Source organism: Solanum tuberosum, unplaced genomic scaffold (genome assembly GCF_000226075.1).
Source record: "Solanum tuberosum cultivar DM 1-3 516 R44 unplaced genomic scaffold, SolTub_3.0 scf00093, whole genome shotgun sequence".
In the NCBI taxonomy this organism is placed as follows: Eukaryota; Viridiplantae; Streptophyta; class Magnoliopsida; order Solanales; family Solanaceae; genus Solanum; species Solanum tuberosum.
The window spans coordinates 741869-764189 of record NW_006239018.1 but is presented as its reverse complement, the minus strand read 5'-3'; the positions used below and the strand labels follow the sequence as shown (position 1 = coordinate 764189).

Genomic DNA, 22321 nt, shown 5'->3' with positions numbered 1-22321 from the left:
GCCGCTACCCTTTGGGTGCGCACAGGGTAAAAACCCCGCTCCTATGCAATAGCTCGCAAACCACATAGGAGAGGTAACCCACACTAGGCAAGCCTGGTGCGACGAGAACGACCCAGAAGGCAAACCCCTTGCTTTCGCTGGCAAGGGGTTTCGAACTTGAGACCTCCAACATGGAAGTCCCAAGCTCAAACCACTGGGCCACCCCGAAGGGTTCACTGTCGTGAATATTTAAAAGAGGCAGGGTGTCGTATGGTAAATTAGATGAAAATGAGTGGTCTCACTAGTTCTTTGGCATTGGTAGCGTAGATTCTTAAGCTGGAGGCTATCAGTAACAGCTACACTACACACTGGATGGATTCGGATGCCAAATTTATTTATAGTGGTTGAAGAAATTCCTTTGCTTTGTGCAGACTGAAAGGAAATGTTGTGCGTAGATTTTTGGTAGGGCAATGTCCTATGTTTATCTTCTTCTTTGATAGCAAATGGATCGCATTTTTCCACAGTTTATATTCATGATAGGCCTTTTTCTCACAATCTATTGGTTGAGACCAAAGCATGCAAAGTTTATTGATTGAGTCTAACTTGACTGAAACTCTGGAAGCTCTAAAACTCCCACTCCCACGCAATTGAGAGGAAAAGAAGATAGAGCGTGAGAGGAAGAAAGGGAAAAGTTGCTACCTTGCTTGGAATTTGGAAAACAGGAGTGGGCTTTACTACTGATTTAGAAAAAAAATGGGGATGGGGGATGGACTTCTCCTCAAATCTCTCAGCCAGGCTATGGTGATGCTAGGGGAAAACTTACTTTTAGTGGGGACCCTAAACATTCGTAGTTGTTACAGAGGTCTAACTTTGGGATTAAATTTAATTTATTCAATATATAACTCTTTTTGGTACTGGAATATCTCTTAATTCATTTTTATGCACAAGGATGTTTTACCCATGTAATAGGCCAGACATTTGGGCTTAATCTCCTTTTTTGCTTGTTCTCTCTAAGAGAAGAGTCTGCCTTTTGCTTGAATTACTGGTAAAGTTTGTTAACCATTTGGCCTGGTGATGGGGTTTACTTTTGTTGGACAAACTGCTGTTTGCTTATCCTGGAAAGTGGGTTCATTGTGGTCCCATACTGCCTTTTTAATGGTTGAGACCTTTGAAAGTGTCAATTGTGATGATAAGAGGTAAAAGAACTGTAAAATTTCACATGTTCAAGATAAATGAAAAAGGTAAGAACAAAGAAGCCAAAGATGACTAATAATGCCATATTTTAATTGCTCTGTTCACTCTTAATTTCTAGAAATGCTGTTAGTAATTGGTCGAATACTGCATTTTCGTTCCCAATGCCCTCTTATCTTTATTACTTGTGGCTAATATGTACAAACAGCTTATACTCGTAGTATGGTCTGTCATGGTATTTCTCTTTCTTACCAGGGATTGGTATAACTTGGAGAAGTCAAAACGTGTCAAAGCATTTCGTTGTGGTGAATTTGATGATTGTATTAAACGGGCTGAAGCTTCCCAAGGTATGCCTCCAAAGAAAAGAGAGAAATATGCACGTCGAGAAGATGCTATACTTCATGCTCTTGAACTTGAGAGGCTTTTGTTAGACAAAAAATATGGAGCAGGTTATTCATCCACTGATAAGAACAATAAATCTACTGCTGATTTTGTTGGAAGAGAGTCTTTGACATCATCAGAATACCCGGAAAATGGGAATGGGAGACACATAGGACCTAAGTGCCATCAAGTTTCTACTAGATCTGTTGCCTCCCTTGAGGACAAGAAAGCATTAAATATTTCGTCCACAGAGGTACCCAAAGATCGAAATCAACTTAGTGGGGATGTTGATAATTCTGGTGTACTTCCGAGAATGAGAGGTTTACAAGATTTTGGTCTTAGTACTGCTCCTTCTGAACATAATCATTCTCTATCACTTGCTTTAAGTGGTACAGACCAACTTGTGCTTGATAGCAGTGCTCGTGCTGTTCCTGATGAGAGTAATAATGCAGAAGGCCTGGTTAATGTTGAGAAAAGAAGCACATTGGAGAAAAGGAAACCATCAGATGATGCGTTGGTAGAAGACGTCCTTGTCAAGAGGCGCGATAGGCGCCGCCCTCTTGCTCATGTTTTGCAGAGTTCTGAAAATTTGCCAGTTTCTCTCCCTCAGCCGGAGCCAGCTTCCATTTCCACCTCTGGTACAGGAAAGGAACTGCCTCGAGTTGAATCACTTACAAAGAATATCAGTTTTAGGTATCTGGCAGTTGAACCTAGCAACAGTTTATGTGTTGACGAGAGTCATCAATCCCAGATTGAATTTCCAACATTGAAGACTGAAGATAACAATTGTTCTCATCCTGTTGTCTTGTGTGAACAGAATGGTTGTGGTTCAACAGAGTTCACTGAAACTGATTCAACCGAGTCAGATTCTCTGGAATCAGATACCGATGATGAGTTGGCTACACTCTCAGGTTCTCCATTTTTTCTCTTCACCCTTGACCCTTATATGTGCATCATTTACTTATTATTTTTCTCCAGTTGAAGATAAAAGAAATTACAAGTTAAGAAATGAAGCAGTATTATACTATTGAAATCTTTGATCCTTATCGCTCCAAAAGTTAAATATTTGGAGTCCTTGAAGTACATGGATTAGCTGAACTATTTTATTTTTTTGGATAAGGTAAATAATATTATTAACAATGGGAATGAAAGAAGATATTATTAGCTGAACTATGTCATTTTTTTAATGCCTGAGTCACTTTTTGCATGAACTACTCTTTGTTTAGTAGAAAGTGCTGAATTTTTCTCAAGGAACATTTCTTCTTTTGTGTTCATCCCTTTCTGTGCATCAAATTATAACTTATACACCGGAACTACAAAACAAATTATAACTAGTACTCCATTTTCTGGTTCTTTCTATTAGTACAAATGTTTTCCCATGACCATTGTCATTCTTGTTGGCAGATGAGTCAAAAGGCTTGTACTGGGAATTTTTAGGGTAGAAACTTCTTCATAACCAGTGAGCAAGCCCAATGGAGTTGTCTAAGCATGTGCAAGTTCAATTAGGGACTTCCTTGTGCATTGATAGAATCTAAGACACAATGCCATCCGAAAGATTTGACCTACCTGCTGAAGCAGATGATTTTCTTGTCTTAACTAATGTTATGTGGTTGGAGTTGTGGTGTTTTATATTCTGTTATGCGGCGGTACATTCTTCGGTGGAGTTTATTGAAAAGAGAATCAGAAACATCCATTAAAATTTATGAAAAAACTTGGAAGCATCCAATAGAATAATTTAGGTCCCTTTCTTGACAACTTCTCTGGAAGGGATTGCCAGAATGGACCCATATTACTCTGTTTTACATTATCAGCTTGATTTTGGCAACTTCCTTGAATTTTACACCCATATAGTCGTATGTTTCTTTGAAAAGTAACTGATCAAACTTTGTATTAAGAATTAGTATGAAGAGGGTGCTTAGTACAAAATATCTGAAAGACGAAAAAGACTTGAAAAAAAAGGTTTTACATAGAGAACAACCTTTCTTTCTTTTTTTTTTGAGAAAGGGAAGAACCTGTATGAAAGTTCACAGAATGCAGTATGATCTCTCAACATACAAGGACTTAGCCTTTTAGGTGAGCACAAGTACTATTTGTGATTTGTCCAATTCTAGTTGACTCTTGTTGCTAGGTGGAACAGCGGGTTGTGACCTTTTTGTATTCAGGTTTTAAACTTGTAGTGGTTTACCCTTCTCAATAACACTTATCCAGGAAAAAATGCTTTACCCTTCTCAATAACACTTATCCTGGAAAAAAATGCTTGAAGTTACTTTGTCGAGTTCCCTTCCATCCATATCTGTTGACTTATTATACGAAAAATGTAGCAGTATCTGTTGTGTGTAACTATTACAGTTTGCTGCTTGCTCAATTTTCCTGTTCTTCTACCATAGAATAGTTTATTGGTAGTTTGCTTCATATTCATACTTGGGATTGACTTCTTGGTGAACTCGCATCGTTACTAGTTCTCGATATACAATGCTAGAAGTTAGGTATGGTGCAGATCATTTTTTATCATAATTTTGGTGTTAAATGGGTGGTATAATGCATTATTGTTGCCGTGAACTCCAAAATACCTTTTCTGACGCCCCTGGGTCCATGTTCCATTTTACAACCCATTACCCTTATATACATTGCACATTAGCTTATGAAGGAAAAATACATTATACATCGATTCTTCCGCGCATATTGCTGCTTGAAATTCCTATGGCACTTCAATAAATGAGATCACCCATCTTCAGGTGGCCTTTTTTCTCCCATTAAATAGAGAAGGCAAGTGAAGAATAATTTGTTTAGGTAGGCTAATGTAGTTTGTTTGATGTGCAGATGGTGCTGTATCTATAGAATTAGAACCCAAATATCTTGGAAGATCTGAAGCACTACCTGAACATGGTAGCATGAGCAGCGAGGAGGTTGATGATTTTACACTCGCAGATGGCACTTCTCATCCTTGTCATCAGGAATCTGTCTCTTCTGGTTTTGGGGTGTCTAAATGGAAACTAAAAGGGAAAAGGAATAACCGAAGTCTTAACAAGAGGCCTATTGATTCTTTTGATGGAGATCTTGCAAGGAGACCCAGTCATATGTCCACTTTCAAAGAAAAGGGAGGTTATGCTTGTCTTCAGGATGATGTGGTTACAAACTCCAGTGTCCAAATGGCTGGATATGGATCTAAAGCTCCGGGTAGGGCTAGCCGAAACATGTTGAGTTGGGGGGATTTGTCTTGGGATGATCAACCTTCAATTAGAGGATACTGGGAGGAGGCTGACGAATATTTTGATCCTATGAATAGCTACCGTCATGTTGGTGGCAGGACCATGCTGGTAGATGTAGATCTGAAAGTCCAGTCAAGTTATCAGAGAGAACATGTGCCTATGATTTCATTGATGAGTAAGCTAAATGGGCAGGCAATAATAGGGCATCCTATCCAAGTTGAAACCCTTGCAAACGGTTCTACTGACAGCTTCCTTGGGGATATTGATAATTATCCAGAAACATTGGGTTATGATCCATCACTCCAACCTACATGGAGAACTGCTCGCCGGACTGCCAATGTTCGTGTTCCAAGGCCACATGTATCATCAGCAAAAGATAATCCTGAAGGAATCAAGCATGCCCAGGGTTCTGATCATCACAGAAATGTTCGAAAAGCTACTGTACAGAAGGCAAGCACTACGAGGAAGGCCACTTCCCGGCCTCCCATAGAAAGAACATTTTCAAGAAAGCCAGGGAAAAAGGTTAGTTTATCTTCTAACCAAAAGATAAGGACGCTTTCTTCGATAGCCTCACAGCAGAAACAAAGTAGTGATTCCAACAGTTATCAAGTGGATGGGGCACTCAAACAAGAGACACTACCAACTGTTGTAGCTTGTATTCCGGTAAAGTTAGTCTTCAGTAGGTTGAATGAGGAGTTAGTGGGCCGTCGTCCATAATAATTTTGTAGCATGGGCTAAAGGAAGGCAATACAGGCAATAATATACAAGTAACATGTAAAATTTTACAAGAAATAATCTTATACTTGCTAGTACATCCATCTCTTGCTAATCTTTTTGTCCAGGCAAATGCAGTCTCATGTCCCCCGGCTTGAATGTTAAAGGCAAAGCAGGTAGGCTCTGCTTTGGGACTCTGTTTAGTATGTTAACTTAGTTGTATATTGGGTTTCCTTATGTAATTTTTCTCCTTAGTTTTCAAGGCGTGGGATCGTGTGGTGCTCTGAGGTTGGATAGACAGGTTTTAGGTGCTTTTTCGTATATATGAGATTATGAATGTACATGTATAACAGAAACTATACTATGACTTGGTGCCACAAACTTTTGTGGCTTTAACTCTGCAACTTACTTGCTGAAAAAAAATACACCTTTTCTCTGCAATATCCGCCAGCTTGCCTTAGCATGGTATGGGGTTGCTCAAATTCAGCTATGTTCCGAAGAATTTGACTCAGTTGAAGGTACTTCTTTTGTGATAAGTTTATTTGTTAGTACTTTGGAATGTTATGTACATAAGTGTGTTACCCAAACGGGCAATGCATTATGTTTGTATAATTCACGCTTCTTTGTTCATTACATATTTTTTGACGTGACGTTTTTCTTTTTTGTTTTTTTTGACGTGACATTCATTCAAATTTGCTCTTCAACTATCCTAAAAGGTCTAGATTTATACATGAAATTGTGTGATTTCAATTTTATCTTAGCCACCATCATCATTATTTTAAATCAATCATCCCCATAACAATAAATTTTCTTCACTCTTCAGATATCACTTGAAGAACCGTTACCCCACCACCACTTCACCCCCAACGACACTCACGTAAGAAATACACAAAAATCACCCAATATCTCACACCTTCATTTTTGCCATTGTTTTATAGTTGTATTGATGAAGTTTCGATAGAGGTGAAGATTTCGTGGCTCGATTTGAGAGTGGTTTATTTGAAGTTAGGGTATAGATTCATAGGTTATGAAGAAGAAGACGATGTTGCTATCACCGAATAGTGAGCTTCTTCTGCTCTTCAGGCACTTGAACCTGCTTGGATTACATCTCGACAAATAGAAGTAGGCCAACAGGCAATTCAGATAACTCGAGTTTCAATAACTATAGAAAGAACTTTCTAGTTCAGTAAAAAAAAATGATCGTTGTCACAGAAGTATAATCCACGTGTTACAAAGTTTTATTCTTAATAAATAAGGAAATATTTGAATCAATCTTGTAAGGCGAAGAGTATATCTAACCCAACTTTTAACATAGGGAAAATTTAAATCATGTCACAAAAATTTAAGAGCAGTTATGGACCTTCTTGTAGGGTGGATTACAATAAAATCTATTTACACCTGTTATTTATATCAAATTAATGAATGCAAAACATATATATCTTCAATACACATTTTATACTTAATGGCGAATAAATAATAAAATGTGTTCTCTCATTAAATTACTCAATTTGATGTAAATATTATGTTTGGGCAAGTATTTAGCAGTGTGGACATAAATAAATATCAAATTACCCAACTACCCTAGATATATGCAGAGTGCTCTCTCCACGGGGATAGACAATTTAGTCCAAATAAATAAGTAAATTACAACGGCTAATCTAATGAAATATAGCCGTTGGAGACAAAACCCTAGAATCCTCATACCGCAGACAAAAACCTTCTGAAGAAATTTGTATAAATTCATCAATGAACTGAGAAGAACTTCATCAATCTCTCTCTCTCTATCTCTCTTTCTCTCTCTAAGTTTCTCAAGCGAACAAGCAAGCGATTTCATCTCGTGATTTATATTTTTCTGTGCAATTATAACTGTTTCATTTGAATTTGTTTGTCTATAATCTGATTTTGATTTTGCAGGGTTTGTTAATCAAGGTTTTTGATTCTTTTGTTTGTTATCTTTGTTCTTGTCGATATTTGTGTTTTTTTTTTTTTTGGTGCTAACTAATGGATGCAGGATCTTACTCTGCGTCGTCAAATAAGAAACAGTCTCGTTGCCCTCTTCAGGAACAACTTCTTCAACGTAAAAATTCTCGTGATAATGTATGCATTCCAAACTCTGAGTCATTCTCTCTATTAGTCATTAATTGTGTTTGATTAGATGGGAATTGGGGGCGGGGGAGGGGATTACGAGGTGGGGAATTGAATTCTCACTAATAAAGTGAAAGTTCAGGTAGCTAACCCCAACTAAGCTACTAAGATTACCCTGTATCTCAAGAATTCATCTTGTCAATAAAGGGGATTTTGATAAAATGAGGATATGGGTTTTCAATAATTTGCCAATTTTGCTTTTGATCTGATGCATCACTGATATGCCCTTGTTCTGTTATTGCCTTGTGTCAAATTATGTGGGTGGTTTGGGTGGAATGGGGGCTGAAACGTGAACACGGTGGGGGCTGGGGTTTTCGATTGTCAGAAACTGTTTTCCCGCTTTCTTTGGGGATGGAAACATGAATATCTCACCAACTGTTGATTTGTTGTCTTTTAACAGTTGGATAGGTTTATTCCAAATCGATCAGCGATGGATTTCGACTATGCACATTACATGCTGACAGAGGGAAGGAAAGGTAAGGAAAACCCAGCTGTCAGTTCTCCCTCCAGAGAGGCATACAGGAAGCAACTTGCAGAAACTTTCAACATGAACAGGACTCGCATTCTGGCGTTCAAGAACAAACCACCAACTCCTGTTGAGGCCATTCCTAATGAGATTGCCTCTGTTCAACAGAACAAAACTGCAAAGCCCCGTCGATACATTCCTCAGGTAGTTGCATTTTCCTAGACCAAATTCCAATTGTTGCAAAGAAGCACAATCTGCACCGAAGATAACTTTTTTGGATGAAAAGTTTTTAAAGGTTCAATTTGTTTTATATGCAGACCTCTGAGAGGACATTAGATGCTCCAGATATCATGGATGATTACTATTTGAATTTGTTAGACTGGGGCAAAAGCAATGTTCTTTCTATTGCTCTTGGCGGCACTGTGTATCTGTGGGATGCATCTGATGGTGCTACTTCAGAGCTAGTCACTGTTGATGAAGAAAATGGCCCTGTTACAAGTGTTAAATGGGCTCCTGATGGTCAACATATTGCTGTTGGTCTTAACAATTCTGAAGTTCAGCTTTGGGATACTACAGCAAATCGACTGGTATGTTTCCTTAATTCTTCTGGTTACATAGTACAAAAACAAATATTCATATGCTAACATGTTTTAATTCTTTGATGCAGTTGAGAACTTTGAAAGGTGGTCACCGATCCCGAGTTGGTGCTCTAGATTGGAACAATCACATTTTGACAACTGGGGGAATGGATGGTCAAATCATAAACAATGATGTGAGAATAAGGAATCCCATTGTTGACACTTACCAAGGACATCATCAAGAAGTTTGTGGTCTAAAATGGTCAGCCTCTGGCCAGCAATTAGCTAGTGGTGGAAATGACAACCTCCTCCACATATGGGACAGATCAACGGCTTCTTCCAACTCTACGACTCAATGGCTTCACAGGCTGGAAGATCATACAGCTGCTGTTAAAGCCCTTGCTTGGTGCCCTTTCCAGGGTAACTTATTGGCCTCTGGTGGTGGTGGAAGCGACAGGTGCATAAAGTTCTGGAATACCCACACTGGTGCTTGCTTGAACTCAATTGATACAGGATCTCAGGTGTGTTCCCTACTGTGGAACAAGAACGAACGTGAGCTGCTAAGTTCACATGGTTTCACTCAGAATCAGCTCACCCTTTGGAAATACCCTTCTATGGTAAAGGTAGCTGAGCTAACTGGCCACACATCCAGAGTACTTTTCATGGCTCAGGTAAATTTTCATCATTGTTGTATCTTTTGCATCATTGTTGTGTTTATACAAAGGTATTCATTTTCTTGTTTATCGTTTTGCAGAGTCCAGATGGTTGCACAGTTGCATCTGCAGCTGGAGATGAAACTCTCAGATTCTGGAATGTATTTGGGACTCCTGAAGTAGCAAAACCTGCACCAAAGGCAAATCCTGAACCATTCGCTCACCTGAACCGTGGTATTCGCTGAATGACAACAGAAAATTGCATGCTGAACATTTCTGTACAGTCTTGTTAATACATATTTACTGGAACAAAAGACTGCTGACTGAAGAACATATATACTGGAACAAAAGGACTGCGGACTGAAGAAGACAAATTGTAAATTCAGTTCTAATTTCATTAACTTAGATTGGTATCCTGGACCAGACCAGCTGCTGTATGTAAAAAGAGATCTTTTTTTTATTCTATTACAGTGGCCTGTACACCAATAGTGACAAAAAAGGCCTGTCCAGGAATATCCCCTTGTACAGTTTTCTGATGATGATATGTATTTCTCAATACAATACAACATGATTTATTTTGAAACTATATCTCCTTTGATAATATTTTCCCCTCCCATCAAGTTACCATTTTTTTCCCAACTTCTAATTACAGGTCCCCATCACTGATATAATAACCAAACTAGTAAAACATCTATTTTTACAGGTCATCATCACTGCGCAAAGGCTAACAACCAACTTCTTTTCTTTTTTTCAGGTTGGTATGTCTTTTTCACGAAAGCATATTTTTTTAACTTCACCTTATATCTTAAGTTAAAGTTTTCCTCCTCCCTCAGCCATTCAAAAAGTAGGAATTACACCTGTCACTTTGATAGTTAGTGCTCTTTAACGACCCCCATGGCCTTTCAAGATCAAGAGACAAAACTTGTTGACCTTGAAGTTTTTGCCCATGGGACAACCGTGGCCAAAAGTTCAAGACCACACACTTGCAAGGTCATTCATGTAATCACCCTCTAAAAAAAATAATTTTGAAATCCACTCCACCCAAGGAAACGAAGTTGAAAAGTAAAAAAGCCATTTTTATTGAAGTATGTGCAAGCTGGCTTATACTGCTCCCTCAATCCCATTTTGTATGTCACTTTTTTACTTTGCACTGCATTAAGAAATGATGTAATTTTACCTTTCTATCCTTATTTAATGTTTTCTTAAAGTCAACTTTATTAATAAATGACAAGATTAATTAACTATTCTATCAAAGGTATAGGCAAAATATGGTAATTTATGCATAAATTTTATAAAATAACAAATATTATGGTCCAGCTATTTATAGAAAAAAATGGGACGGAGGGAGTATGTCACTATTATGAAGGGAAAGGTCAAGTACTTCCTGTATGCCACAACATTTTCGTACACTTAGTATTGTTAAAGGTAAAACAATCTACATAAATGATTTGTTCAAACCAGTTCCCAAGGTAATCAAATGCATATAAAAAATGGGGGTTTTGCTCCAAATTAAAGAAGGTGCATTTTGTATTTCTAAGAGTACTCAAATTCCTCCTAAACATAAATTCAATTGTCCAGGAAAATAATTCTGAAGTTCAAATAGTAGGTGAAGCCAAATAGTGACAGCTTTCCTAATGATAGCTATTCGAAACTACAGAGTTCATACAAGAGTATGTTGCATTGTTGGATTACATACACACATCACCTCCAGATACATGCTACAGGCTACAAATTTCCGACAAAATTAAGCTATCACTGCCATAGCAAATGAAAAAACAAAAAAAATAGTATGATATAGCTCACAAAGGAGAGTGTTTCACATACAGATCACGATTCTTACACCCTTAACACCTCCATTCCTTATGTTTATATGGGTCTAGGGACAATCATGTAGATATGCGTCTCATATAAGTATCTTCATGCACAAAAACTGGCTCCTGACTGGTCTGTGAAGGAAATTGTGGGTGTCCCATTGCAATGCCACCTTGACTTGGAGCTGGTGGACGCCATGGATCGTTGATGTTCTTTGCAGATGTCAAGGAAAGATAATAAGTGATTCCAAGAGCAACACTGGCAAGGGACAAGATAGCAGCTCCAGCAAATACTCCAGGCTTTACAACATAGCAATAGTAGTTGCCGAAATACACGCTCTCATCACCATGCTGATCATTCAGTGCTGCGCCTGTTAGCAACAATAGAAATGCTATAACAAATGTAAACCTGCATAAGTGGTAAGTAAACCTGTATTAGGGCTTCTTCGGATGGTATGTAAGATCAAATTGGTTCACCAGAGAAATAACTTTTGATAGTATATTCCGATGCATAAGACCCCCAAAACAAATGCAAAATTAAAAGAAAAAAATCTGATTTGAGGGGCAATGATATCTCAAGTTCAATACAAAAATTTGAGGTCCAACATCATCAGCTAGACTACATTTTTGGAATCACATACTGCAGAGGTTAATCTACAAGGACTACATTCCATGAAGTTTGAATAGGCTGAGGATAAAAAAAAGGAGACAAAAGGAAGTAGGCTTCTGTCCATCCCCCTTGCACATCACCACCTCAACACAGTGCACTGGAAATTGCATCTGTAGGACCAGAAACGTACCATTGGTCGGTGAAGTCAGAAGAACGATAAGGTATATTCGGATTAATTACTATCCTTTAAAAGAGGAGTAAAAGTCCAACATTATTAATATCCACAAGTCACAACACATTTTAAAATTAGGCCAAAGTCATCTACAGCCCCTTAAAGTTGTCCGTATATTTCACTTAGACACTCCAATTCAACCTTTTACCTATTGAACACTTTTACCTATACAAAAATTGTTCCTATTAGACACATTTTGATAATCAGCAAAAAAATGTCAAGAGTGGCAAACTAACTAATTAAAAGAAGCCACGTGTCTTAAAAGAAGCCATGTGTCTTTTGGGCTCCAAAATAATTATAATTAAAAAAATAAACTAAAATCCTAAACTATGTATGTTGCCGCCTCCGACCTGCCCACTCCCCCCACTTCATCTTCTTCCCTTTTTTAAAAAAAAGCTTAAATCTCCTAAATTTTTCTACTTCTTTTTTTAATTTGTTTTTGTTTTCAAGCTTAGATTCGATTCATGTTTGAGTTGATTTGGCAGAAAGAAAGAGATGTGTGGTGGCAGCGTTTTTCGATGAACAATTAAAATTTGTGATTGATTGTTTGAAAGGCTAAAAAGAAAGATATTGACAATGATAGATTTGGAGAAAAATGAGGTGGTGCCAATGGTGGGAGGTGGGTTAATGGCTGGTTAAAAAGGAGAAAGAAGATGATGGCCTAAAAAAATAGGGAAAGAAGATGATGGTCTGCAAAAAAAGGGGAAGAAGATGATTGGAGAAAGAAAGGAAAGGAGAAGTATGGATATGGTAACGGCAGATCTAATTAAAAAACAAAAGTGGCGTGGAGAAGAAGAATGATTGCAGCTCGAGAAAGAAGGGGAATGAAATTTAATGGTGGGACACCGGTGTTTGCGGTGGTGAGAAGGTGGTTGCAATGGTGGTTGAGTCAAAGAAGAAGAAGAAGAGATGCTAATTTAATTTATTTTTTTTAAAGATAAATCTTTTAACGTTAAAATATTGGAGAAAAAACAATTCACGCGCTCCATTTGCGTGACTCACAAACGATTTGCCATGTAGGCAAAAAATGCTTAGACGGTTCAAATCTGGGGTGGTAGAGGTGTTCAATAGGTACTAGGTGTAGTTGAGGTGTCTAAATGAATAATGAGGACAACTTTGAGGGGCCGTAGATGACTTTGGCCTTAAAATTATGATACTTCCAAAAATTGCTAAAAAAATTTGCACATGCATTTGTTACTAGTATGTGAGCCAGCACTATAGCTGTATGGCAGTTTATTGGCTTCAAGAACATTGATAGATATCTTATCATCCTTCTATAAAAGACAAAATAGGTCCAATTTTCATTCTTTGGTCAAGATTTGACATTGTAAAGGACAAATCAGAAAAAATAAAATAGTGATTTGTTTAAATTAATCTGATGTCAAAGGGTGCTTTTTTTCTTTCTCAGAAAAAAGGAAGAAAAAGTGTTGTGATGTCGAAGGGGCAACAACACAGAATAAGCTTGTCAACTTCTGAATGTAGGAATAATGACCATCTACTTTGCCTCGACTGCATATATATAAGGTTTCTGATACATCCCAACACATACAATCAAAATTCTCACAGAAACTATAGAACAACAATTACTATCTGTTATTAGGGTCAACCTCCATTTGATCCACTGCAATGATGACCAACTGAACTTGAATCTAATTAGCAGTAAGCCAAATTACAAGGATACAGAGAAACAAATGAATATTCCTTTTTATCTAAATGTATTGCAATAATGACTACTGAACTTGAAATTAATAATCAATCCATAACCAACTTACCAGGATACAACAAAACATATTAGTGCTAGCGTCCAATTAGATGCTGATTGATGTTGACCTTTCCGGCAGCAGACACATCCACTTGCTACATTGATAATTATTTGAGCAACCATAAGAGCCACAGAAGCAGTCAATCCAAGACCCAGTGCAGGACTCCTTGGATATACACATTCTGTAGGAGTCGGAACCTGGACCTGAGAACCCTGAAGAATAATTGGATAGTACTATAAATTAGTCACTACGACCCTCTGAGCAAACCAGGTTCTACGGAACCAAAATTCCCAACAGCAAACATGAAATGAAAGTAACTCAAATCCTGTAATCATCCAATGGAATTTAGCATGCAAACAAATTACCATCAAAGGTCTCTTTTTCTTAATCCATTTGCACTCTCTCCATCTACCAAACCCCACCCATAAAACTCCTCCCATGCAGTTATGACTTATGAATGATAGCAGGGCAATGAGTGTTATGATCTGAATGCCAATATACTTGCACATTTCATCCACTCACCCCCTAGAAACTATTCATTCCCTACCCCTGAGATACCTCGCCGGCAGGTATGTTGTAGGGGACAGCGGAGAAAGTCAGCAGGTTGTGAGATATTGCTTGCATTGTCCAATATAAGTTGAAATCTTCTCCACTCAAGTGAAACATACTATTCCCTGATTCAAGGAACAATCATATGAAACTGCAACCAAGATCAGCAGGGACGAAACCAAATCATGGAGTGAGAGTGACACCAAGGTGAGCATATATCTATCTATATCTACATGCTCAAAGCCTTAACATTCAGAAACCATTCAAATTCAGCTGAATGCGCCCAGACAAACAACAACATACACAGTGGAGTATGGGGAGGGTAATGTGTACACAGCCTTGCCCTACCTTGTGAAGGCAGAGAGAGGTTGTTTCCAATGGAAACTCAGCTGAATACGCCCAGACTCAGCCCAAAAAGTTTTTTCTCCAAAGGAGAGCAAACTTGATGATAAGAATCCAGTCTTTAACAATTGAATTAGAGATGATGGGTTCCCTTACATTGGCCATCACATGACCACTAAGTTCTACTAGGAGCAAACATCTCAAGGGCAGAATGTAGTTTCAGCTCAAATTTGACCTCACCTAATAGTCCAAGAGCAAAAAAATTCTCTTTTTTCTGTAGGAGTAGCTTGGAATTATAATGAAACTAAAAGGAATAGAATTTGTGTTGTTCATTGTTCATAACCACAAAAGTAAAGCGGCCAAATGACAAAGAACTGAAGAAATCTTCATTTAACCCTACATCTATTAGTATTCTTTGTCTTAGATTACAACAGTAAATTAACCTTTCAGTTCATTTGAACCAAAGATTTGACAAAAATTAAAGAACACAGTATAACCATACCAGTTTTCCAGATTAAACAGATGAACTAAACCTCCCCGACCATAAACAAACAAAGAAAGCAAAAAATTAGAAACCCCACAACAAAAAAATGGAATCTTGGGTTTTTCCTTTAAAGGGAAAAAACGAACTACCTTAATCCTTGTGGCCTCAGCAGCAAAACCAGTAACGGCAGATAATAGCCCTAGAAATCCCACAACCCCACAAATTATTATCGATTTTCTCTCCATAGCAACTCTTTCTTTCTTGTTTTAGACTCTTGGTGTCACTCAAAAACTGATCTTTTTGGCTGTCAAAAAAGAGCAGCAAACAGAAAAGAAGAAGAAAAAAGGGCAAAGGGGAAAGTGTAGAGAGGAAGCAATGTAAAGCTTGTGAATTTTAAAAGTGGCAGTGGCACAGAAACTGGATGAGTTCGTCACACAGGGAGACTGTGTATTGTCGTTTAGTGAAAATATATACCACAATTTTTTCCAAGACAAAATTACTGATAATGGGTTGGCAAATTAAACGTCTTTTTTCCTAAACGATATAAGAGTCAAAAAAGAGTCAAAATACTTCCACCCTTTCGTAAAAAGGATCGAGTTTGACTTCATACGAAGTTTAAGAAGATAAATAAAATTTTGAATTTTGTGATTCTAAATTAAAATTATATCAAATGTATCAAAACGTCTTTTAATCTTATGATCTTAAACATGTCACACGTGGAAAACTTAAAGTAAAGTGTTCCCAGGAATAAAAATGGGTCATTCATTTTGGAAATTGAAAGTAAAGTGTTGCCGCAAAAGAAAAATGGGTTATTCATTTTTGAAACAAACTAAAAAAAAAAATCATTATTTTTTAAACGGATGACGTACTTTTTGAGTTTTAAATATGTGTTTGAGTTTTTATTTGAACTATTATCAACTATTTATTAAAATATATTTCAATTATTAATCGTTTAAGAACAATTTAATAATTACAATGTGTTTTTAATATATAGTTGCTGATACAGATAAAAAATTCAAATTACTTAATAGTTTACGTATGAAACTCAAAAATCAAAAACACGTTAAATATAGTTTTGACTACTAACTCACGAGATAATAACAGCCTACTGCCTACTTGTTATATAATTCAAAATAGTGGTAAACATTTTAAGATTAAGTTAATTATTACACTTCTAAATGTTTTCATTTTCAATCAGTAAAGATTCTATCAATTACCTTAATTTTATTTTACTTGACTTTTATTAATTTGATTGATATAGGATATATATTTTATTTGACTCGTGTTAATTTGATATAGGGTATATTTCTTAAAAAAATATTTCTTAGAAATTTATTTTACTAAATTAATCTAATTAATTATGTTTTAAAATTTTAAATTTGTCAATTAATATTTTATATAATTATTTAATAATAGTAAAAATAGTATTGAAAGGAATAGTAATACATTTTTTTAATTAGTCAAAATAGACAAGTATCTCATCGTATGTTTTACTTGACAAAGAAATACTCTAGTAATACATTTTTTTAATTTGTCAAAATAGACAAGTATTTCATCGTATATTTTACTTGACACATGTTGACTTAATACCCCTTTAAGAAAATATTTATTTTACTAAATTAACATTATTAATTATCTTTGAAAATCTGAATTTGACTACAATTTCCTATGTCCATTTTTACTTAATTCAATAATTCACTTTCTAACTACAATCAAATGGCCGTAAGGAGTAGTTTGGTAGAAGATGTGATAGACAAGTTTATCCAATAAATTAAGATATTTTATGGGATTAGTTATTCCATTATTTATATGTGATAAGTAATTTTATTATTTTAGTACAAATAATATAATAAATAATTTTGAAATGAATTAATGTCTCTATTTAAATATAAGATAAAAAGTCTTATATTTTATTATCATATTATATTATATCACTTATCCGTACCAAACGATTCGACTCCGGAGAGTATGCCAATTACGGAAAAAGGGGAAAGAAAGGAAAAGCCAAAAATAGGGGCAAAAATTAAGTAATGAAAATAGTGCGAACTCTTCAGTCTTCGTGATGGAATTCACTAAAGTAAAATGATTAGGGCCACTTTTAAGTGAAAATAATCGTGTTACTATTAAAAAAATGTCCCTTTCATTACATAATTTTTTTCGTATAATCATTCAAATATTCTATATTTACCAATTCATATTTATATTGCTTAACGTTAGTATAAGTCTGCCGCTATATTAAATTTCTTGTCAATATTTTTTGCTATAGTAATAAAATAAGAGATGAACCGTGGGGTAGAAATATCAAATATCATTAGGATGTGACAATTTTGCCTTCTAAACCCGTATCCGCCACTAGTACGATAATGATTATGAAGAATATAAATACTTGATTATATATATTTTAGAAAATTAACAAGTTTTCTTTACACATCGATTGACTTGGATACATGTATCATCAACTCACCGGTTCTACTCTTCCTTTTGAAAAAAATACACACTTGAGCTTCATTTCAAGAATGTGTAATTATATAAGCACAAGCATTTAAGTAACACTTTTTAAGGTATAATAAATCATCAGGAAAATTTTGAATTGATAAAAGGTGTTACTGAAGACCATAAACTAGTAATGCTCCAACACCACCAATACCAGCAATGAGACCAATAATGACACCAATTGGTGGCAATCCTCCTCCAATTGCTCTCCCAGTGTTAACATCATATCTTGCAAACCTCTTCTTTGGTGCTATGCATTGTGGACATGCATAGTCCTCCGGCTGCATCCAACAAACGCAACAAATTATAACGTTGTTTGTCTATGCACGTAAATATACAAACGCTCAGGCATAAAGTAGGTAGGAGTACAAAGACAATCAAGAGGTTAGCCTGTAAGTAGAACCTGCATACCAAAAAGAGGGCGCTATGTGCTTGGTGGATCTAGTAAGGTGGTGAGTGTAGGCTATATGGCGGAGCCATTAGCTTTTTTTATTTGCAATTAGGCCCCCTCTCTACTCTTTATATCAACACACCATTTGTCTTGTGGTTGTTGTCTCATTGACGTTGTCATCTTGAGGAAGAGTTGTAGAGTGGAAATAACTTAATCCTACGTCAATCCGACATGACTCAATTTGGTATGCCCATCTACTTATTTTGTATTAAATTATCATGTCCGATCTAGTGTTTATAATGTTAAAATGCCAACAATTACAAGGAGAAGTAGAGACTGCAGAAGATTCAAAATTGTCTAACAAGTTCCGAGATAATATCTCAGAAAGTCATTCAACTATGGACTCCTGGACTCCTTTCACAGAGTCGGTCAACAATGAGCTCGTAGTTGAGTGGCCATTTGAGATATTATCTCAACAAGTTTCTGAAGCCCAAAAAAAGAGATTATAAGCTTGTATTGGAACACAGATAAAGTAGAGTGCAGAAACTTGCCTGTTCATCGAAAGACTTAGGCAAGGTGTATATGTAACCACAGTCGAGGCAAATGTGTGTTGCTCTGACCTGAAGACAATGAACTATAGACGATTACGCAAAGAAACAAATACAAAGGATGAACATCAAGCAAATATATGAACATCTTTAATGATGCACAGATCAATACTAGCCTTTTGAGCATCAGTTAATTTCCTTCCAAATTGAGGAGGAGCGGGACGTTTGGGCAATCTTTTAACATCTACATCAGCACCTCTGCATCAAAATATCAACCAATTGAAGTATGTTAAACTCACATCTTTTGTTAATACAGACATCATTACTCATATGCAGCGATGTCTTATTTCATAAGATCATTAAAATGTTTCACTTGCTAACCTGCTAATGACGAAGTAGACAGAATCAGGCTTCGCCTGTATGGCAGTTTTCGTAAATCCAAGCTTATCAGCTGGCCACAATTCATCACCGAAGAAGCTACTTGTGTAGACTACCTGGTCACCAACCTTAAGCCCTGCCCTTGCAGCATTACCGCCATTCTCTATACCCTAATTCATTCAAAACAGAACAACAAAAAGCTCTTAACATCAACAATTCATTTCGTATTAGGCAACTTTTGCACCAGTAGTGTAAAACAGTTTTACATTGTCCGTGGATAAAATGTCACTACTCACTAGTCGATCTAAAATCGATAGTGGAGCCAAGAATTCCAACAAGGAGACTAAAAATGAAAAAATGCCACACTGAGATAAAACAACTTTTCTACCCCTTCATCACTACACTAGAATATTTTCTTATGTTAAGGTGATTCAACAATTTCTATATAACCAAAAATAAGTCATTTGTGTCGCGGAGTATCTCTTTTTGCCTAAGGGGATTCAATTGAATCCCTCGTGTTCACCTAGCTCCATAACTTGTCTACAATATGATTCAACCAAAACAGGCTGATTAAAACTAGTTACTAGTCCATAACTTGTGAGAATTTCTTTAGTAATTGCCTCATTAAAACAGAACGAAATAAATCGACATAATGGAGAGCAACAAATTACAAACCGTAATGAGAACTCCACCACCTTGCTTTGGACCTAAAGTGAGTCCCAATGGCTTATCAACTTCAACTTCGATATTCTTCGCAGCAGCTGCTTTTCTTGCAGTAATCTCAAGGCCTCTACTTCCACCATTGCTAGTAGCATTCCTCTTACTCTCCGCGCCTAAGATCGTATTCGAAACACCCCTTTTTGCCTCTTGTAATGATAGCCCTTGAAAACTAGTTTTCTGAAGAGGTAAAATAACTTGATCATAAGATGTTCAAATTTGACATGTTTATCCCATGAAAAGAAATCAAGCCTCCAGGAAGGGATAGAACCAGGCAAGGCTGAGGGGGTTCAAACCTCTTTCAACGGAAAATTACTTTTTATGTATATATAATAGATGTTGAACTTCTTTCGGCTTGTTTGTGTGTTTACTTATTCATATTTTGAACCCGTGAAAATCATGGTTCCGCCTCTAGGTGAAGACGCCTATTGAGACATAACACAACACATTTTGGTAATTATATTAGATTAAGCAGATTTAACCTTCAATTAATTGAAATACGCACTCTTGATCCCGTTTCTAGTGAATATTCACAAATCTACCACCAATGTCAACCGCATCACTGCTTAATTACTCATGTGTTAATTAGTAATTCATCTATGAGGGTAATATAGTTCTAAAAATAGTGCATATTATATACTAACATACTGAAAACACACATTCCAAATAATCAAAAGCTCAAATGTGTTTAGTCAAATATCACAAAGCCCAAAAATCAAAATCTACAAATAATTGGAGGACTAAAACTGTTATTATCCCTACATAAATAATTTAAAATATATATTTAAATGAAATGATCACACACTTCGACTATAACAAATTAAATTATACCTGGGATGGAGTGGTGGATGACTTGAGAGATGGGATGGAAGCACTAGATTTTGTAATGCTAAGGTTTCTTGAGTAAGAAACAGAGCAAGAAGAGGAAGCAGCACCAGCAACAACAGCAGATGCCATGATTTTTTAATTTTAGTTTTGGATGTGGTGTGGTGTGGTGTGTGCCTTTAATTTGTGTTCATGTCAGCAAATTATGTGGAGAGGATAACAATCCAGTGGCAGATAGCTTGGCCTTACATGTCAGCCACACGCCCCACTGCACTATTCTACCTTTTATCTGTTTTATAGTCTGTCCGGTCAAACATTAACAATCAATTTAATTTGTAGAAATTTTCTTGATGAAAAATAAGTTATGTTTGATCAATAAATTAAAAGCAATCATTATAGTAATTGTTTAGACAAACTTTTATAAACTACTTTTTAATTTATGAAAAATAACTCTTGTTATTTCTTATAAACACTTTTTTTCGCTCAAAATCTTAACCTAACACCTTATATTTTTTAAAATACTTATTTTCTTTTAAAAATTTAGTTAAATACCTCAAATTTTTAACTACATAATCACTTTTAACTTCCCAAAAATTTGATCAAATCAATTATAACAAACCGTGTTCTTTGGGGGCTGCAAAAAAAAGTATTTTCTATCCATTTTATGGAACACATTTTTCTATTTAAGTAGTTAAAAAAAAGTGTACTTTTTTTATATTTAAAACAATTTAAATATTTATAATTTTGTTTTAAGTTAAAAAAAAATTAAAAATGTTAATAATTCATATAAAATTACAATGATCACCAAAAAATGTGACGTAGGAGATGAAATTTCCTCTGAAAAGAGCCTTACAAGATGCAAATTCAGATAAGTCAGCATCCAATACGAATGAGAAAAGATATCTATAACTATATAAATAGAGAGAGAGAGAGAGGCATTTGGCCTATTCTTGATAGATTAGATGTATAGTATAACGCCAATACAGATTTAAATACTGATACCTATAGATAACTATATTAATTTTTGACCCATAAGGGTTAAAGTCGAGTGGTAAGTACTCATTTATCTTTAAGTGCTGGCACGGGCACCAAATATCTATATATAAGTGTCACAAATGGAAAAGTCTCAATCAAGGAAGCAACATATATCATTTACAAATGACTTAAAAAGCATTAAAAATTACAATAATTAGCAATTTAAAATATTTAAAAGCTATATAATACAATACGTTGATTCTCAGAATTCTATCAGGCTCACATATATTGGATAGAAAAAATAACACATATCATTTTAAAATTACCAAAAAAGTATTATAAATAATAATAATAAACAACTTAAAATATCTGAAAGACATTTTAAAAGGGTTAATTTTGTAATTTTATCCATATCACATAAATTAGGACAAAATGACCAGTAATGTACGTTATTTGAAAGTTACATAAAAATATTATAAATCACAATAATTAATAACTTAAAACATTTCATAAAGAAACATGAAAATTTGGATCACTCTCCAAATTTCATTTGTGTCACATAAATTGAGACAACAAAAATAACATATATTGGGTCCATTTTAATTTATTTGTCTTATTTGTTATTTTATTTTTATATTTAAAAATTGCGTAAAAATACTATAAATCATGATAATTGACAATATAAAATATGTTTTGAAAAAAATACAAAAAATTTCAATGATTCTTGAAGTGAATCTATCGTAAAAATACTATAAATCATGATAATTGACAATATAAAATATGTTTTGAAAAAAATACAAAAAATTTCAATGATTCTTGAAGTGAATCTATCGTAAAAATACTATAAATCATGATAATTGACAACATAAAATATTTCAAAATTGTTG

The 22321-nt window shown here is 35.5% G+C and overlaps 4 protein-coding genes across 5 annotated transcripts in view; 2 read left to right on the top strand and 2 right to left on the bottom strand.

Annotated features, from left to right (window-relative positions):
- The window catches only part of LOC102603045 (uncharacterized protein At1g51745), a 7258-nt gene extending 1344 nt beyond the window's left edge, over window positions 1–5914 (top strand). The window contains exons 2-4 of one of the 2 annotated variants that reach the window (XR_367345.2): window positions 1426–2462; window positions 4372–5650; window positions 5730–5914. Coding sequence is in view for 1 of the 2 variants with exons in the window: in XM_006347498.2 (XP_006347560.1) it covers window positions 1426–2462; window positions 4372–5477 (2143 nt within the window). In the remaining variant the exon portion in view is untranslated. Of the gene's footprint in view, window positions 1–1425; window positions 2463–4371 lie in introns of both variants that reach the window. The other variant, XM_006347498.2, reaches the window with a different exon arrangement.
- A 1227-nt stretch (window positions 5915–7141) lies between these two features.
- Window positions 7142–9919, top strand: LOC102602712 (cell division cycle 20.2, cofactor of APC complex-like). The gene is made up of 5 exons (XM_006347497.2): window positions 7142–7571; window positions 8020–8289; window positions 8403–8672; window positions 8753–9334; window positions 9418–9919. The coding sequence occupies exons 1-5, from the start codon at window positions 7476–7478 to the stop codon at window positions 9559–9561; spliced, it is 1362 nt and encodes a 453-aa protein (XP_006347559.1). The 5' UTR covers window positions 7142–7475; the 3' UTR covers window positions 9562–9919.
- Window positions 9920–10919: 1000 nt separating this feature from the next.
- LOC102602370 (uncharacterized) lies at window positions 10920–15555 on the bottom strand. Its single transcript, XM_006347496.2, has 3 exons — window positions 15257–15555; window positions 13742–13944; window positions 10920–11536 (listed from the first exon to the last, which is right to left on the bottom strand). Exons 1-3 carry the CDS (start codon window positions 15350–15352, stop codon window positions 11203–11205), a joined length of 633 nt encoding a protein of 210 aa, XP_006347558.1. The 5' UTR covers window positions 15353–15555; the 3' UTR covers window positions 10920–11202.
- Window positions 15556–17591: 2036 nt separating this feature from the next.
- Window positions 17592–20729, bottom strand: LOC102602042 (uncharacterized). The gene is made up of 6 exons (XM_006347495.2): window positions 20466–20729; window positions 19593–19814; window positions 18921–19087; window positions 18716–18797; window positions 18543–18611; window positions 17592–17881 (listed from the first exon to the last, which is right to left on the bottom strand). The coding sequence occupies exons 1-6, from the start codon at window positions 20589–20591 to the stop codon at window positions 17711–17713; spliced, it is 837 nt and encodes a 278-aa protein (XP_006347557.1). The 5' UTR covers window positions 20592–20729; the 3' UTR covers window positions 17592–17710.
- Window positions 20730–22321: the final 1592 nt, after the last annotated feature.